The 19728-nt window shown below is 43.3% G+C and overlaps 1 protein-coding gene across 5 annotated transcripts in view; it reads left to right on the forward strand.

Annotated features, from left to right (window-relative positions):
• Positions 1-19728, forward strand: part of COL26A1 (collagen type XXVI alpha 1 chain) — a 195283-nt gene that overhangs the window by 21728 nt on the left and 153827 nt on the right. For all 5 annotated transcript variants that reach the window (XM_055796739.1, XM_027790969.2, XM_027790966.2 and 2 more), the window contains one exon: positions 18968-19090. Coding sequence is in view for 3 of the 5 variants with exons in the window: in XM_027790966.2 (XP_027646767.1) it covers positions 18968-19090 (123 nt within the window). In the remaining 2 variants the exon portion in view is untranslated. The remainder of the gene's footprint in view (positions 1-18967; positions 19091-19728) is intronic.

Consider the following 19728-nt stretch of genomic DNA (forward strand, 5'->3'; position numbering starts at 1 on the left):
TATAGTGTATTTATGCACAATGTGGCACTGATCTGAATTGGAATCCCTAATACTACTACAGAAAGATACTGAGTTTGGGAACTGTGATGTTGTTCCTTGTTGGTTTTGTTCCTTATCTCCTTTTTAGGAAGAAACAATTATATGTTGACTTTTAATTCATTGCATGGAATAGTATGGTTTCGATGTTTTGGCTGTGTTTTACAAGTTAATGTTTTTCTCTTCTTGGAAACAAACTGATGTGCCAGTAGAGTGTGCTTGGGTGGAAGTGTTGCCTGTAATGTTTAGGCCTGGCTGTTTGAAAATGGTTGAATCTTTTTGAGGGGGCCAACACATAGGAAGCAATTTCAGGTTTGAGGCTCCTTTTCAGATTCCAAAGCAGGGAAATCATAGCTCTGGCAGAGAAAAAAACCTCTCCTATCTGTTTAGAAATGGCTTTCACCTGGAGGCCCACAGAATGGATGCTACTGAGACAAAAGCTGAGGGCAGCTTCATTTTATGCTTGGGACAGATCAGTCTCCTCTTCCATATCTATGTGGTTTATCTGGAAAAAAGAATCTGCCACTTAAAATCATAGTAGTTGATTGTGAAACCTCTTTGAAGCTGAGAAGAGAAGGTATCTGCGAGCTTCTGTTTCGTAGGACTCTTCCCTCTACTTCTCTGTGGTCCGCTGTGTGTCTCCTGCCTGTCCTCTGAGAGCTGAGTAATGCTGTCATTTTCCAGCCACCTTCCTTTGTGCTGAGTAAACAAACCATCTGTCAAAACTTTAAGGCTAATACGAGGTACCACTACATAGAAATGTAATCAGTTCCAACTTTTTCTGCTTCTAGGAACTGGGTGAAAGTGATATTCTTTGCAGTATTTGCACTAGGTATAGGTATGCGTTTGCTCAGAGCATCTTAGAAATGCCGGTGCCATGAAATCGTGAGGCAGGGGAATGTCCCCCTGGACATGGTCACGTAACCAAGTTGTACTGAGTCTGTAGAATTAAGAACAGATCCGGTCCTTTTTCTTCTGGGTGTCATCCTCCCATCCCCTTTTTTTTTGTGTATGTGCACTCTAGAGGGGAGGTTTTGACTTTGCAGATGAACAAGACTCTTTATTCCTGCTTTGCGTTTCTCAATGGAATAAAATGACCAAGTAGATGTGGTGGGAAGAGTCCCTCATAAAGGCAGTGTAGGCAAAGGCATTTTATGAAAGGTACCTGCTTCGTGTAAGGACAGTTTTGGGAGTAGACCCTGCAGAAGTGAGGAAGAGGATGCAGCAAATGTGATTGCAGGACCTGAGTACTAAGGTTACTGGTCTTTTGTTCTGTGTGAGAAACTGGAATAGGATGCTCCTTACCCTGTGTATGTTGGATGTTAGAGCTGTTGAGGACTAAGAAAAGGCAGCAGCATAGGTGCTAAATGAGCTAAATACTCCTTTTGCCCTGTTGTGATGACCTTGTGAGATGGAGTTGCTCAATTAAGGCACGCACAAAACCTCCCCTTCTGTCCTTAGCTTTTGTGCCTGGGGTCAATCGACATCTGCTTTTTCCCCACAGGACTTTGCTTATTTAGCCGTTCAAAAGTGTGGTGCTGGGAGCTCTCAGCTTGGTTTGAAATGTTTCTTCTCATCATGAAAAGGCTTGGGGCAGATGGGCCACTGCGGCTGTTGGGATGACATAACGTCTCTGTGCCGAGCCTGGTGCTGCGGTGCTTGGTGGGGTGTGGTAGCCCTGAACGGAAGGGCAGACATTTCTTTTTTGCTCTGTGCTGCTTAGCCCTTATTAAACTCAGATGTTTCTAACCCCTTCCTCCAGGCTCTCATTATTGCTGTAAACACAGCAAAGCACAGGGAGCTTTTTCAAATCCTCGTTTGAGGCAGCAATGGGTGACAGCTCTACCAACAGCTCTCCAGTGTGCCTGTGTGCAAAGGGGGGTTGACGTGAATTTAACGCTCCAACCCAAGGGAGATTCTGCTTGTTTTCCCTAAAGAACCCCCCCCTTTTTTTTTTCTTTTTTTTTTTTTATCCCTCTCCCCATCTGATGCCACTATTTTTCCTCCTGACAGGTTGCTTGGCTTCCTGGCTTTCTTCTTGCCCAATTCAGTCTTCTGCTTCCTCAAAACCAGTCTGGTTTCTGCCACCCTGCTCAATGCGGGCTGTGTGGTTGCTTGTCTCCATCACTGTATCTTGTGCAAACTTTGAGCTGTTTGCATTTTCAGGTGGCAGTGAAAGTGATACCAGCTAAAATAAGGTTTCTGTTGCTGTGCCAGAATGACTAAAAAAGTTCTTCCTAGAAGAAAACACCTAGGATCTGGCTGTCAGCAGCTCTGTATCTCAGCTGTTCTTGTTCCACATTTACTGTGTGCTCTGACAGAAAGTCATTTTGCAGCTTTTTGTGAAGGGAGAGAGGAGAGACTGCCATGGTAACAGGATCTTAGATGCTTCCTACATATAAAGCACACTTCACACAGTGCGAGCTACCATACCCCCTGCAGGGGAATTTATGAATCCTTGGTATCTCTAAACGTAAACCATTAATTTAGAGCTGTAAACAGGCTATTTATAACCTTCTTACACAGAGTTCTCAAAGGACTATATCCTTTGCAAATATACTACTTAGGAGTCTGTTTAATATCACTCTTTTTTTTAAGCTGAGAAATTCTTGGCCCAGTGAGGTATCAGAGCTGCTTTGTGGATGGCATTTGACTTGGTAAAAGCTGTGTTCCTGTAAGACCTCTAAAAGATCATCTGTATGACTTGTTCTCGTGACACTTTTGCATCTGACTCTAGACTTGTGTGCCTTCTTGTAAACTGAGCTAAAGATCCTGGTTCTGAACTGTCAGGAGTCAAGTCAGATGTTAGGACGATCATAGCCATTTTGATGCTGTATTTAGTGACTGGATGCTAGGTTTCCTTTTGGAGATCTAGGCTATCCTAAGACATTTGAACATGAGCTATCCTGTTGCAAGGGTCTTAAAATCTAGTCCCTTGAGTCTCTGGCTTGTTTTAAATTGCCCTTCAAGAGTTTCTGGTGCATTGGAGTTACAGAGAGCTTTTTCTTACTTGGTACACTACATCCCCAAGAAAACACTGATTTAATTAGTGGTCATTGCAGCTTTGAGGTGAACTTTTTGTGCTGCTTTTAATGAACTTAAAGCTAAAATGGCAACAATCTTGAGAACTGAGCTGTCAGCTTGTGTCTGTCATTGGTACTAGCAGTACAGGACAGAGAAAATCTGATATGCTTAAGCTTCAGTATTTCAACATGGCAAACCCCACTAACCTAAACACTGAGGGGGGAGCTGCATTCTTTGCTATGCCTAATCTCTGTATTTTGTTAAACATGCATTCCTGCCAGAACTTTATTGGACAGAACAATAGTGACCAGCTGGGCAAGTGACCCTGGCTTTTCTGGTCGGCAGAGGAATTTAGTATCTGAAGAGCTCAGATTCTCATGTGCAGCTTAAAGCGATCTGGATTTAGTTGCTTTTAATTATCAACAGGCTGATTCATAAGGCTTTGTTTTCTACCCTCTTTCCCAAGAAAAAGACCATTCCCTTAAATGACCAGTATATGTTCTATAGAGCAGTGCAGAGTCTGGGAACTAAGACTTGCAAGTTTTCTCCCTCTTTCTTTTCTTTCCCCTAAATGAAATGGGAGTAGTAATACTTCCCTTCATGTAAGGGAAGGCTCTGGGGAGTATTTCTTGAGGGTGTGGTTAGATCTTAGAGGGGAAGCTGCAAAATCCAAAGTATTGTATATGAATATATGCAGAAGTTTATAATAAATCTATGAATGATAATACTTGGCATATGTATAAACTTCCAGTTTTACAGAATAGAGGTCATCGTGCTCCCTGTTTACTGCACCTCTCTGGGCCTGGATGACTGAAATTAGTCTTTGAGAGTTAGTCTTTGCTTGATCCTTGCAGGGAAGGATTTCATCTGGAGGGCAAGCTGAGAGATGGGAGAGGGAGGTGCTGAGCAGGGCAGGCCAGGTTGAACAGCAGCAGAGGTCTGGGTGATGGCACAGGCTGTGGTGCTTTCCTTTCCCTAACTGCAAGGAAAAGTATGTGGGAGGCTGAATGTGTAACATAACTATAGAAGCAGCACTGACCAACAGGGTCAGTGCAGAAATGCCTGCAACAACGAGCACTACACACAGTACCAGCCTTTGAGCAAAGGCAGGTCTGGGCTGCGATGCTGCAAACCTTCTCTGTTCCATGCAGCCTCTGAAGTATAGCAGAGAGCAAAAAGGCAAATTGGCTCTGTAGGATGTTACAGCACTTGGCTTAATGCTGCTGTAAATCAGCATAACCTGCAGCAAAATATATAGTCTCCCTGCAGTGTATTTCAGGATACAGCACTGAGCCAAATGGTTTAAACTATCGCACAGTAAAATGCTGTCTCTTGGGCCACTGTTACTGGAAGTCACTAATGTATATCACAAATGATACAAAATTTTTGGATTACAGTGTTGTAGGAATTCTTAGGCTGTAGGCCTGTGGATAAGCTTTGAATGAGTATGTGTTGCAAGTAGAAATAATAGGATCCCATTTTGCCAAGCACCAGAAAAATACTTGAGTCCTGATAGTGTAATTAAAAGTCTGCTAAAACCCTTTCAAGACCTCTGCAACCAAACCCATTGGAAATTTATTGCAAAGACTGCAGCAACATATTAATTTTCTTGGGTAATATCCTTTGAAACAATCAAGCTCTCTAATTATGTTTGTCAGGCCCTGCCAAGTGGTTATTGGCATCTGAACTGGAAGGTTTTCAAAGCAGTTTCTACAAATGACTATAGAATTTTGCTGAAAGTAAACTTGCAGCTCCCAGGTACCATTTGGAGGAGTTGCTGTGTGACCTTTGGGAGGGTAAGGGTGAAGCTGTATCTGTCTGCACTGAGTGGGAAGAGAGGGAAGAAGTGGGAATGTGGAAATGATAGGAATCATCACAACACTTCAGCTAGTGTCCTGGTTGAGCTTGGGAGTTGCCTTGTGCTACCCACATCTGGGTTTTTGACTTGTATCTGAGCATCGCTGTGGCCTGTGGAGGCAAGACACTTTGTAGGGCACCTCCGTGAGCTCGGATGTGTGTAGTTGTGGGGTTTTTTGTGTGGTTGTTTTTTTTTTTCTTTTTAAAAAATCCAAACACCAAAAGATCAACCAGCCAAAGAAACCCCCACAAAAAATACCACCAAATCCCACACAAGCATTTGGCTGGAATTACACACTTCCCCTGTGGCTTGTGGCTCAGATATTGCCATTAATAATTGAATAAGTGAATAGGCTGTTCCCATGGACATACCGACAGCAAGGAGAAACAGTTCAACAGTTCCATCCCTCCCTGTGCCATGCTCTCAGGTTCAGCCAACCTTTTTGATTTGTGTATGTGAGAGTAGTTTCATCTGAAACTCATACCAGTTTTTTTCTGCTCAGGGAAGTATGTGATGTGAGTCTGTCACAGCTATTTAATTTGCCATTCAACACTGATTTTGTTGAGTGACTTGGCTGGTGTATGGCATCCCTGTATGCTTTCTGATAAATGGGTCAAGTGAGTGCTGTTGTGATGGTGGCTGCTGTCTTTGCTTGCAGGGTGGCTGTATTTGGCTTCAGCCTTTGCTGAGACCCTGCATGTAAAAGTTTCTCCAAGCTGCGCTGAAAGGTGCAAAGGAAAACCCTCATGTAGTTGTGTATAAGGGAGAAAAAGCACAAGCAAGCTTTAACTGTGGTGTGTAAAGCCTGTTTGCACATTTACTTAGCATAATAATAAACCATAGACTGTTGCTGAGCAGCTGTGTGTCATTCTTGGTTTTCCTGCAGTAAGTAAAGCAGCAGTATGCTGTTCTTCCCAAACTACAAAAAGGTAGTAGAAATACAGAATAATTATCACTCAGCAATAAAATTTGGGTAATAACTGCTTGTTTTAATCAAACTTATCTTCCACCCTCTTCTTTGTATCACTCTTCATTCTCTGAATATTCTGTTTTTTAAGAAATCTGAGTGAATGGGAGAGGAGGAAAGAAGCTTATCTATCTTTAATGGCTTTGCCTTGAATTTGCTGCAAGCTTTTGCAGGTAGTGTGTGCCCAAAATGGCAGTCTAGGGTCAGTTGCTGCTTCTTCGCACGCGTAGACTGAGATTTCTCACTGATAACTCTATATATTCCCTTCCCAGCAGAGCGGTGAGGGATGCCTGTAGAGCCTTTGCTTTAGGAGGTTGGATCATCTGTGTGCATCAGTTTGCACCCTTACCAAATTTGTGGTTAGAATGCTGTTGTGGAGTTTCCCACTTTGCCTTGGTGGAGACAGCTAGGTTGCCCTGCTCTTTTATATTGGCAGGTAATTTTAAACTTAAGCAATGACCAGAATACCTCTACAACCCCCCATCTAATGGGGTTTGCCATACTTATAATTCCCCACAGACCAGGACAGGATTTTTTTCTGGCCAGATGTCTGTATCTCTCCTTTGGACCTCCTGCTGTCCCCTCTCTCTTGCTTAGTGCTTCTTTCTCCCCATCCGGTTTCCCATGTGTGTAGTCGGGAATGTTTCAAGGCAGTGTTATCATTCCTAAGGAATCTACTGTGCGTGCACAGGCTATGGAGGGGTTTTTTTGGGCTGTTATTACTTGGCCAAATCAAACCTATTTTCCACCTGGATACCGAAATGTAGATCTCCTCCCTCAAGACCATCTTCCTTCCAAATAGAGGCTTCCAAAGCACCGAGGCACTAAAGCGGTTTCTTAGATTGCTCAAGAATTTTTTAATAATAGAAAAAGGTGTTAGTGTTTCTGTTCACAAGAGACTTTATTTTGTTAAGATTTTTTTTTTCTAATGAACAAACTGGATTGCAGCAAAGTTTAAAAGAATACAAATAATTGCTTTTGGCTAGAAATGAGGTATGGAGACTGCTTCCAAAACCAGTGAAAGCTTAAAAAGATATGTTAAAAGCAGAAGAACCTTTAAAATTAAAAATAAGTAGTTACAGCACTTCATCTCTAGATGTCTTTGCAAAGTGCAGTGGGTTCTGTGTGATTGAGATGTATACCATTTGCCTAAAAGTTAATTTAAAACTTGATGAGGCAATACAGCGTATTCACTAGCAGGGGTTTGGGACTACTGTGTGCAAAAGAGCTGATCTACAGCAAATGCTATGTAGTTACTTTTTATGGCATTGGACAGATGAAGCCGGCAGAGTGTAAGAGTGGGAGTCTGGAAAAGGTGAAGAGGAGGTTGCTGGTATAGCAGAACATTGTGCGCCTGTAACTACCGTATCCAAGCTGTGTTACATTCGCATGGAGTTTTGAACAAGGCTTCCGCTTTGCGCAGATGAAGCGTTTTGAAAGGGCTTATGACCTGCAACTGGGGAAGCATTTTAGGGCAATTTATTGCTGCCTTTAGATAGGCACTGGGAATGGCTGACTGGAGAGGGAGGCAAGGAAAGGAAATATGTGAACACCTAATCACCCATGGGTGTGGATGTGCATTTGTAAAGGGTACTGCTAGTTTACTACACTAAAGATGATTTTTGAGAATTTGAAGCTGTGCAAATAAGAATTTATTAACCTTAAAGCTATTGAGACATCCTCCCGCCTTAGCTTGCTGTCTCTGATCTCTCTCCCAACATGCACTTGAATCAAAACTGAATGTTGTAAAGGGCAAACTCAGCTCTCCGATCACACAACAGATCTCAGTTTTCATGTTCCTACTTCCCTACACATGAAACTCCCATGGGTGTGACTGGAACAATAGGATTATTTTCCAAATTATTTTTTATTGTTAGTAACGCCCAGGACAGCCTTGTGCCAGACATGGCAGACATGGAATAAAAAGTTTTCAATTTAAATAGCAAATTAACACACAGGCTTTGGGTTTTGTTTTTCAGACTGATTAACGCTTTGAATACTGAGGCAGGGAGGTTCTGCCAGTCTTTGTTTTCATTGAACTGGGGCCTCATGTGGCTCATCTTGGGGATCTCTGAACTGGGCAAGTGAAAGACAGCCTGCTTTATCTACTCCATGCAACACAGCCTGGTATTCTGAATGACCTGTCATATCAGTAGAGCAGTTACTGGAGAAAAGTACTTTGCTTTTGGAGTATAGGCATGTCGGTAGGGTACAGCTTTCCCCAGAAAATCTTCCTGGAGCACCCACAGTAGTCTTGTCTCAGGCCTAATGCAAGTGCTGCCTGATGGGACCTGACCTTTAGTTGCCTCACTGAATGCAAGTAGCTAAACTGACAAATCAAAAAGGGAAAGGAGGAATTGTTTATCTCAAAGGAGTACAAGTAGATGGATTTGTCTAGACTGGCTTATTCTAATCACCTCTTCCAGCACTGCAAACATTAGAAAGCTGTAGGGGTTTCTTGCATTTGAGGAAATGCTGGTTTATTTAGCAGTTTCAATAAGGATGTTGTCATGTCTGGGTCTTTGCATGACAGTCACCTGAAACAGAAGTGATGTGGAATACAGCTGAACCTGCACACTTATTGCAACTTCACTCTAGTAAGAGGTCCCTCTGGCTTATGAAATCTAGTTCGCAACAATCGTGGGCAACCACATGGTAGTTAACTACTCTAGAAAGATCTGCTGCATAATCCCTTGTATGCTAGAGTTCACAAACTCCTTTACAAGTTGCTGCACAAACTGAAGATCTAGACCGAATGAATTGATTATAATGGGCCACAGGAAAAGAGGAGGAAGGAGGGCAGGTGGAAGAAGTGTGTCTAGAGGAGTTCTGGGTCCTATTTACCTAACACAGCTATCAGTACAGGTATCTCCAGTTGTATCCTAACACTTGTGAATCTGAAACTAATGCTCTGATTTGCTTTTCAATGCCTTTTGGATCCCATATGACACTGCTCTGAGTGTTAAATAGCTCAGGAAAACAAATCTGTATTCCCTTAAAGAGAAAAAGCAATGTTTTGTCTGTGGGATCTCTTTCAATATATACTTTTTTTTTTTATGTTAACTATCAAAAAGGTGTACCTGTCTCCAATGACAGTAATCTCTACTGTGCAGCTCCAGGAAAAACCTGAAAGGTGCATGTTTACATGGGCAGATTAACATCGTGCAATTAACAGGAAGCAATGACTTGATCATGCCCTCCTAATTCTTTTTCTTTGATACGCTCAGTGCTCTCTTTTTGACATTGCCTTTTGTTCTTGTTGTAATTTGTGGGTTTTGGTGCCAGTATAATGCTAATGAGAAACACTGCTTCATTTAGGCAAAGTTCCTGAGTTCCTGTCATGCATGTGGCTTTCATTGCTGCTGGTAAGCGCTGCGAATTTGGCAACAGAGGGCTGAATGTGAGGCACAAAGATGCACTGTTGTCTGTACAGAGCTCAGCAAGCAAAAAAATAAATTCAGGAGCAGACCCTGTTCAATCCTTGTGGGCTAGCTGTTGATGCGTGCAGATATGTGCTTAGTCCTACAGGGCCAGTGATTTGAAGGAGATGCTGAAAACCAGCAGAAGCCTGATTTTCTGTTTTGTAGGACTCAAATTGTGCAAAGTGTTGTTTCGCTGTGATGTAACGCAGCAAGGGGAATTAGAGACAGTTATGGGTACTGACTTTAGGGATGGTGGAGGAGACTCTGCAGCCACAACAGGAGCGGTTAGTAAAGCATATGATTCTGTTACAGGATTGCTGACTCCTTATGCTAGTTTTCTTAATGTTTTTCTCTGTGCAAAGTTTTTAAGGACAAGCAGGTGTGTGTCAGTGTCTTCTTTTTCCACTTAACAATTCCCTCTCCACCTCCTGCTAATTCAAAGTTAATTTACTTCTGAATGAATTTATGTTGGTGTAAATTTAGAGGTACTGACTTTTATCAAAGTTAATCTTGTACTTAAATGAAGAACAGGGCCACTGTCCTCAACTTAGAACTGTTCTAAATCAGAACTTTAGAGGACACGTAAACGAGTGCCAAATGTCGTCTTTGATCACAGGGGTATGTTGCAGACAAAGTTGGTGTTCCAAATCTGAGCTCTATACTTTAAATCAAGGTCTTAAGGATGTTTTTTCCTCTGACCCCACCCCTCCCTTCAAGGTCAGGCTTTCTAGGAATGAACAAACCAGTACTAGGGATGTATTTGCAATATAAAGGTAGGAGAGCTATCTATGACCAGGTTATCTAGCTGTGCAAAAATGTTTAGACTCAGCTTCTTTTGTAAGGCTCCAATTCAAGTAGCTTTTATGTAGCAAAAATGACATACTTGGTTGTAATTGTGCATGATTTCCATGCTGCATGGCTATCGAATGCCAAATTCCATCAAGTCAGTCTAATTTAACAAGGAGAGATTCCATGGATATTTTTGTACGTTTCCTTTTTCCTCCTTCTGTGAACACTGGAAACTACTGTATTCTCATTGATTGCAATAAGCTCGGGGGAGGGAGGAGCAAAAGAGTTCAGTGCCTAGAAGAATGCCTGTAAAAGCAAAGCACTTCAAAGGAGTAAACCTCCCTTTTATTTCTTAGCACTCAGTCATGGACTAACTTCTTTCATTCTCATGATGAATGTAATTATGGTTCAGGTCAACCATATTTATTGTTTGATTCAGTTGGAACATGCCACAAGCAAACTGAGAGTTGCTGGTTAGTGGGTATAAATCAGAGGGACTTTATGCTAGAGTCCTTGTGCCTTCTTGCATCTTTACCCTTATGCATGCATAAACAGATATGTATGCACAGAGGTATATGTATGGATCATAGCTCACGTATTTCTGATACTACCTGCCTGTTCAACCTTTTTTAAGTCTTCATCTGCCTTTGTTATATTCTGCATTTATATTGGTGCTGATGCACTGGGTGGATCTACTGTACAAATGAATCAAGTGTGTGTGACAGAGCAGTGCTATCGTCTTCAGAGCCCCTCCTTCATTAGTTACAGCAGCTGGAAGGTGCCTTGCAAATGTGACAGGGCGTTGGAAGGCAAGTAGAATGGTCTCATGGCTGAAGAAGCTGAATGTTGCTCTGGGGAGCTGGATTCCCTCTTTGTCTCTGAAAAAGTGTTGCATCCGTGGCTTCACACTACTTGGCTGTTCTGCTTGAGGCTTTCAATAATTTAAGTAGGGAGAGTTTTTTCCTTTAACCCCTGTAACTTCAATGGCTGCAGAAACATAAGACAAAATTTTGCGCAGTTTATTATGAACTGAAGCAAGTTCAGCCCTTGCGAGTAATGTTGTTTGGAAGGTCAACCGTGCACACAACAAGGCAAGGAAAGCAAAATTAAATGTGCTTGGCTGCAGGACTTGCTGAAGATTAGAGCTGTTGTGCCGACTGAACTGCATTTTCCTCCTGAGGTAAAGGTTGCTCTAGGACTAAAATCCCTCCGGTGGTCTCTGATAATCCACTTTGCGTGGGAAAACCTAAGACTGTTACTGGCAACTGAGTATTTGAATTGCACTAAGCACAGAACATATTGCCCCCTCAGGAAGGGTTATGCTGTTGGGAGGTACCTAGATAAATTGTCCCATCTTACTTTGCTAGCCAGAACTTATTTTTATGGCCACTTTTTTCAAACTTGTATTGGGGTGGTGTGTGTGTGTGTGTAGAAAGGCTGGAGTTCCTTCCAGTCTTTGTCTGACCAACATAGTGGAGTGGGAGACCTGGAACTTGTCTTACTCCTGTTCATGCCTCTGGCTCTCTGCTGCTTCAAATGGCTGCTGCTGTCTGGCTTCAGAAACACCAGCAGTCTTCCAGTTTTATTTGTTTCCCAAAATGAATGGGCTGTTACAAAGACTTTTATCCCCTTTTTACAGGAGTCAGGGTAACCTCTGTTAGTGACTATGAAGTACTCAGTGGGAGTAAGGCATGCATAAAATGTCAATATTGACAACACGATTACTGTGGCTTGTCATGTCTTCTGACTTCCAGACCTCTTAAAACTTTGTAGTGGAAGGGCAGACTGCTTTGAACTGAATCTTGCCATCATAAACTTGTGTACAGCCAGCCCCTGGCCACTGCCAGGTCATCTTTCATGGATTCCTTAGCAGTGGTCCATCAATCTACAGACCAGAATCAATCCAGCAACTCTGAACGTTGATATTGTGGAGACTGGTGCTCAAAATTGAATTTTGTAGCTGGTTCTTTGCTGGACAATGAGCTGAATGACATCCTTGGATCCTAAAACCTAGTTACCTTGGGCGAGTGTGAACAGGAGAAACTTAAGCCCAGCTTGGTTTTTATCTCAGCTTTCCAGTAACATCTGATGGGTTTGTTTCCATCTTAGCCAGGTCACAGCAATAAAGAGTAATCTGGTCACAGCCAACTGAATTATCTGGTAAACTTGATCCTGTTGAGGGTCAAACCATGTTCAAGGAGGTGTGTATTTGTGAATAGGAAGGGAATAATACAGGTATGTAGAACTGGATGGTTCAGGAAGAGTACACCAAAGAGCCTGGCAGCTTTTGAATCTGGATTTCTTGGCATGTAGAGGGCAACTTCTGCTCCTGGCCTCAGTGGAACATATAAATAACTAACCCCTCCTAATGATGGGCTCCAGCACACAATGTATGGACTGCTGCTCTAGCAAAGCAAGTGGGATGCTGTGCTATTTACACAGAGAAAAGGGCACAGTTCGCTTTGTTACATCAGAATGGCAACTTTTTCCCAGTGAAAGTCAGTGACCTTCTGATTTTATTGAAATTCCTCTCTAGGATTGCAGGGAAATTGATAGCTCCAGTGAAAAATGTTATGAGGAAACTTGGGGAAATCTATCTAGCTATCAAAACACTCCTACTGTTTTCTGTGCCTAAAATGTTGATCTCTGCTAAGTATAACACACAGTGTGTTATCCTTATGGAAACAAAAAGATAATTCAGTGCAGTTGTTTACACAGGAGAAAGCTTTAGGGCAAATCACAAGCATCAGAAATGCCAGCCTTATTGAGAGACTTCTGTAATATTTATCGGGAGTGGGGAGGGTCAATTCATGCCCAACCACATGCAACAGGTGCTGATGAAACAGTCCTGCATATAAAGTCCTCTTTCTGCTGCCCCCCAAAGGAGTTTGCTTCTGTCTTGGCCAGCATAGTCGTTGATGATTTGAGCTTTTGTGTTGTATTGTGTGGCATATGCTTTCGTTGGAAGTACTAAAACCTCACTAAATCTCCATTATTTCCTTAGCTCTACAACAGCATAAATGACTTTGTTCAGAGTCCGACTTGTAGGAGTGTTTCCACTGAAAGTGCAGCATTTCATGCTGGTAGGAGCATTGTGTGCGATAAGGCCACAGATATATCAAGAGCTGTAGCCGTGTCCTTCACTCCAGTGAACACATCAGCCAGAAGGTCTCGCCTGTGGTAGGTGTTGCCTGCTGTAGGTCTGTCCTTAACAGGGCATGGTGGCAAGTCAGTTTTGTGTGTGGAGCTGAACTGTCATCCCACTGAAAGAAGTGATTAAGCAAGAATGTAGCTGCTTTCATTTTCAAGTTGCACGCTCCTGATTAAACAGACTACTTGCTGTGTCCTGATCAGTTCAGCCCAGTGGTTTCTGACAGCATTCAGTTTGTGATCGCTTTTCTAGTGAAATGAAACCTACTAACAACCAGTTAGCTTTTCTCTTGCAAATCACCTAGAAGGTCCTATGGGGACCCCCAGGAGTCTGAAAAGCTTGGATAAAAGCCAGCAGTTTGGACTAGGAAAGAAGCAAACATTGCTTTTGGGGATGGCTCTGTAAGTTTCTTGTGATGGAAATCTTTCTAAGTGTTCACCGTTAGAACGGTGGAGGGATCCCTTACTACCCCTTGAGTGATTGATGGGCTTGGGAAACAGTACTGTGCAAATCCAAATGGTGTGAAGGAGGGAATAAGCAGCTTGCTGTCTGTCAGTGTCTTCACATCTGTGAAATGACTGCTCTGAGCTAATTCAGTCATACTAGCCTGGAATTAAGCTTTGATATGTGAATATATGGCTATTCTGCAACCTAGAGTATTTTTGCTTGAGTATTTGTTTCCTTACACCTCTCCACCCTCTGCAGTTCCTTTTCCCTTGCACTTGTAGGATTAAGGATTGCAGGCTATACAGACATCATAAACTGTGCATCCAGATAAGGTTTCTGATGAGGGGCACAGCAAGTTCAGAAAGCTGGTGGGGTGCAGAATGTGGCTTCCTCCTTGGCGTTTGCCTACAGAAGCAAAATGCAGCTCAGGCTCCATCTGTAGTAAGTCCAGCTACCTTTTGGGTCCTCTCAGACCACTCTGTGCATGCCCTGGGAAGTTAGGTTTTCTTATCTCCTTTCGTGTCTGGGTGCCTGAAACCATGTATCACTGCTCTTGCTGAGTCAGCAGTGAGCAGACAACTCCCTCCCAGCATCTGCTGAGGGAGGGGGTCCATTTAAACTCAGAATAGTAGTTTTCAGATTATCTCCAGATGAAAGAAAACTATTGAATTTGTTGTTCTACTTAGCCTGAAAGGTCCACAGTAACATCCCTAACCTACACAGTAAGTATGGTTGGATATCTGCTGGTATCAACACTCATACTCCCTCTGGAACAGCATGTTGTCAGCTGTGATCAAGATGAGAGATCTTGGTGTGTAGCCCTGGCCTGAAACTGTCTAAATCTCTAACTTGCAGGCCATGTTCTGCAGATCCTCAGTTGTCCATGAAAGTCTTCCAAGAATTAAATACGGTGTGAGAGTAGGGTGTCTCTTTGGGAACAGCTGGGGAAAATGGACCAAGTGAGGCTTCCCTCTCTAAGCAAAGCAGTGGAAGACCAATTCCATGAGATGCTGTGAGGCTTCATGCTAAATATGCTGGTGATGAGCATGCATGATCATGATATCCAACAGACCTAGTCCTAAAGGAGCTGCTATTCGGATCATTTTGTTTGGTCGGAATGTTCTTTTCAAATAAGCATCAATACTTTTTCTGCCATCCTGGATGCATGCCAGCAAAAGTCCTAAACCTTTCTTGCTAGCATCTGTATATAATATAAAGGGTCATTTATAATCTCTGTAAGCCATGATGGGACCTTTCGTCACGTTGTCTGAAGCCTGCTTGCGTTCTGGAGACTGTTCTTGCTGACTTTTGGCTTGCAAAGAGAAATCACAGGGCTGTTCTGTCTGCTTTCTTTCATAGTCGCTGTGCTGTTATATCTACAGTGAGTTCCAAGCTATATATCCTAATGCATCTTATGATCGGCTGTGTTCCTGTCTTTGTCTCACCTGCTTCTATGCCACAGTAAAAAAACCCAAAACAACTGAAAGTTATGTTATTTATGGGAAGCCAAAAGTGGGATGTTTTGCAAATGGGTATGTACCTTTTGCTCCTGGGTGGGTACCTTTGTAACCAAACTCTTCCTTCTGATCAGTAAGGAGAGAAGTTAGAGAAATCTGTGTACGGTTACTGCACTCTCAGTGCGCCTGTTGAGGGAAGTGGAAGGTTGTCCCTAGATTTGAGCAAAGGATCTGTTATTTTGCCATGGCCTATCGGTCCTGTTCAGGCTGGCAAACTCAGGCATTGAATTTAGGCAAGGAAAGTAATGAATGGAGAGCCTCGAGGAAGCTCCTTAATTCCTGTAATGATTGCCTCCTTTTTTAACAGGTCCCTGAGCAGGTCATCTGAAGAAATGAACCTGGGAAAGTGTTGGGTTTCTGTCCTGTGCACTGTCGTGTGGGAGCAGTTTTTATGTCTGACAGCTGCCTGAGGCGCTGTCACTAGATTGTAAGGAGGTCTGTCCAGCACGTCTCAGTTCTGTGAAGGGCTTTTCGAAGGCAGAAATGATAACTTGACTGCCGAATTCCTTTGACTTGCAAGGGGATATGCATACCCGAACAGTTCATTCCAAGGACCACGTAGCATAAACGTCTGAGAGACCTACTCAGACAACAGCAGTTTTGGATTCGTTGGTAAGAAAATCTGTGTGCATGCCAGCAGCACCCACTGAATGAAAGGCCTGCCAGCTTTTGGAGGCAGCTTAAAATAATCAACTTTTCTTGCAATTTTTGACATAGGCAGCCTGCATAGTGCCACCTGTTTAGCTCCAGGTCCACAAATGTAGTGCTAGACAGCCAAGCTGCTTGGAAATAAGCCTTGAAGGAGCAGGATGACATTAAATCTGGGTCTATGCAAGGGAAAGCTAAAGAGAGTAACAGTTAGTTTCCAATTTCTCCTTAGGAGTTGCAATTTGGAGCTGCCATTATATATTAACCAGAGCAGTTAGGCTGCCAGGGTCTGCCTGCAATGCCTGCCTTTCACTTCTGCATTGTGCTGGGGTGTGCAGTGGTGTTTCAGCTTTGTTCACATTCCCACATCTTTTGCCTTCAGGAATATGAAGCTTTCTAGTTTCAGCATCAGATATGGAGGGTTCTGGTTAGAGTGCAGTTGATTTTATTTTCTTTTTTCTTAATTTGACACAGAAGTGCTTTGGGTGTACCCAAGAAGGTCAGACAGGTTGTCTCAGAAGCCCCAGTATTTGAGCAAAATAATTGGCGTAGGATAATCCAGCTCTGCACCATGGAAACAGTACTACTCCTTCCCAGATGATTCTGTGATGGGAGAGGGCCAGAGGGACACACATACAAGCTACGTAACAGTTCAGGCATAAAAAATATTTGATTTATTTGGATTTCATTGACAGGCCAGAAAAATGGTCTTAATGTGAGGGGAGGCACTCAAGTCCTTGATAATTATGCTCTGTTTTAAAATGTTCAGTAACTTTATTCTGAATTTGTCAGTATTCATGTCCTTTGGTGCTCTGTTACATGTTGCTAGTGTGCATATTACTGTTTTGTTCTTCTCTTGTGGTGGGACCAATTCCTTTCTCCTTGTATGTTAATGAACAGTTTTGGTTTTCATAATTGTAGGACATGTGCTTCTGCCGTTACCCTGTCAGGTTCTGTCTGCGTGCAGTTTGTTTTGCCTGACATGAAATGCTTTTGCCCTGAGGCTTGTGCAGAAGCGCTGTCCTTCTGATGGCTGTAAGCACTGTGCTAAAAAACGTGCTCAAGGTAAATCATGCAGAGCTGTGGTTTCCCCAAGCCCTCTTGTACTCACCCTTTCTTCTGGCTGCTTTTCCTTCCATGCTTAACTGGCTGTTCCCATGGCACGAGGATATCTTAACCAGCCGTACCCATCTGAACAAACACCATGCTAAAGCTTGGTGAGATGAAATAGCCAATTGCACCATGTGTACATGTGAAATGGAAGAGAGACGTTTACTCTGAATTATCACGCTACCAGTCTTTAGCTTCTGTCTTTGTTCTGGGTTTGCTCCCTAAACTTTGTGCAGAAGTTGTTGAGCCTACTAAAGGATCTGCTGTCATCAGGTAGTCTGGAGTTTAATCTCCCCCCACATACACACACTTTTTTTTGGTGCCCTTTGATTTTATGACGTAGATGTTAGTACAGACATTGGGTGCTAGGCTGTCTCATCCCTATAGATACATACCACAGAACTTCAATAAATCTTAGAAGTGGTTCTCTAAGACCTGCCTGTCAGCATGGGGTCACCCGAGATGTGACTGTACTCCACGCTTCCTCATGAGGAATTGCAAGTGGCTTTACAGTGAGCAGGAGCCGTGTCTGTGGGGAAAGCTGCGTGGCTCTTGCCTTGGTGCTGCTGACGGGCCTGATGGTGCTGAGCAGAAAGCCACCTTCTCTCTGGGTGCCCCAGTTCACCCAGCTGCTGTAGCTGTAGGTTCAGCAAGCAGCCTGCTGGCCCCGGCTTGCCCATTGTGGTCTGCAGCGCTCAGTTCAGCTGCCTGCATGTGTACCTCTATTCGTGGCAATGAGAGTTATCCAGAGGGCAGGGAGCCTTCTGTGGAGATAGGAGGGGAATCCAAAAAGAAAACAAAACTCAATAAATGCTGTAAGTGGCAAATTCTGGAAAACTAACCTGCCGTGGGGAAGGTGGGTTAGAGAAGGAGGAGGGGATGTGCAGGTGCTTGTTTCTATGGTGCAAACAGTTTGATTTTTTGGTATGCAAGGCTGGGAAGCTGCTGTGACACTTGGAGAAAAACAGATCAACTGTACTGAGGGCTTTTGCTTTAAGATGCATGAGGAGCCAGGACTCTTCTGCGCGTGCAGGGAATGCTTACACAAGCACCTTGTGTGTTTTGAAGCACAAGCTGGTGTCTTTACTTCCCATTAATGACCTCCGTTCTGATCCCCAGTCAGTCAGAAAGTGGCTCTTAAACTTTTTTACATTGGGATGTAAAAGCAAAAATGTAAACCTGTATTCGGCAAATATTAACGATGCTTGCAAGGCGGGGGGGGGGGAAGTATTCCCCCCTAGCATGACACAGGAACCTAACAATGTTTTTCAGAGAAGGTGGAAGAGGGTCTATGGGTCCCTATTCCCAGGACTGACACTGTCCTGCCTTCTCATACACCTTATGGTGAGAAGGTGTCTCTTTTGTTTTCTTGTGAGACAGCATAAGACACTAGCCTCCCCTTCCCCTGCATTTTTTCTTGCCCATTTTTAGACCGTAATCTTACCAGGACAGCAGTATGGCTTGTTTGGCACCTAGCTTGTTTAAGCCCTGCTGACAATGTGCTCCACCACACCAAAAAGCAGAATTTTCCAACTCAGATGTTGTTCAGAATAGTAGGAGGTTGGGGAATGATACCATAATGAGCAGGATGAAATTAAGACCAGTACAATGGGAACTGACTATCAGGAGATTTGGAACACTTTTTTTTTTTTTTTTTTTTTTTTTTCTCTCTCTCTCTTTTTTTTTTTTTTCCTGAAGTCCTATTGTTTATGATAACAGAACTGAATTATGTACTATAAAACTCTAGCCTCTGAGGACTAAGCAGGAGGCGTTACTGGATCTCTTGTGGTTCAGGTTGGCAGAAGCTGGGAATCTTTCTGCAGCTATTGGGAGGAGAGGATAGGGTAAGAAATTAAGACTGCAAGTTAGGCTAGCTATGGCTGGCAGAAGAAACAACCCCACCCCCAGATACTTAGTCTGTTTTTACTGCAGTCTGATGTACGTTGGTTCAGCTTGCTGTCGTCTTACTGGGGCTAACAGTGTCCTTTCTCTCCGCAGGCATTGGTGTCACTATACGGTTACACGGACAGTCTCCTGCCAAGTGCAGAATGGGTCAGAAACGGTGATCCAGCGAGTTTATCAGAGCTGCCGGTGGCCAGGACCTTGTGCCAACTTAGTGAGGTAAAAATCTTCCTGTCTTATGTTGCCCAAATATTCCTGCACTTCTCATTAAATTGGTTAGCTTTTAAGTACTGTGTAGAGGGTTGAGATCGATACGTCAGGTGTGATACCCTGCTTTCACAGCAGTGTAGCTAAAGAATGCCACTGTTGTTAGCTGCAGAGTAATTGCATGTGAAGGTAGGTGTAGTATTAGGGACAAGCCGGAACAGTGAAATAGTTTAGCTTAGATTGTAATACCAGTTAGTACCTCTCCACACAGGAGGCTGCTGCCAGTCGGGCATGAAGCTAATTAAATGTGAAGTCCAATGTGGAGTGCAGTGTGACTGAGCAGGGTTAGCAGGATGCTGGACCTATGTGCTGGACATATGCAAGCACTGTGTGGCTTGTTGGTATTGAGTCCTCATACTTGGTCTTTGAGGGTAATGTTGATCACATACACTGAAAACTTTGGTCAAATTCCTTGCAGCTGGTGGTGGACAAAGGTAATGTACCCTGTACCTTTCAGAGTGGAATTTCCTTACAGCACCTCTTACTCCTGCACCTCAGTATCCTTTAGAGACATGCAAGAAAGTACCATTCCCCTCTCCCTAGATGAGAAACAAAGCTTAGAGACAGCGGCTTGTCAAAAACTTGCCCTG

Source organism: Falco peregrinus, chromosome 2, assembly GCF_023634155.1.
Source record: "Falco peregrinus isolate bFalPer1 chromosome 2, bFalPer1.pri, whole genome shotgun sequence".
Lineage (NCBI taxonomy): Eukaryota > Metazoa > Chordata > Aves > Falconiformes > Falconidae > Falco > Falco peregrinus.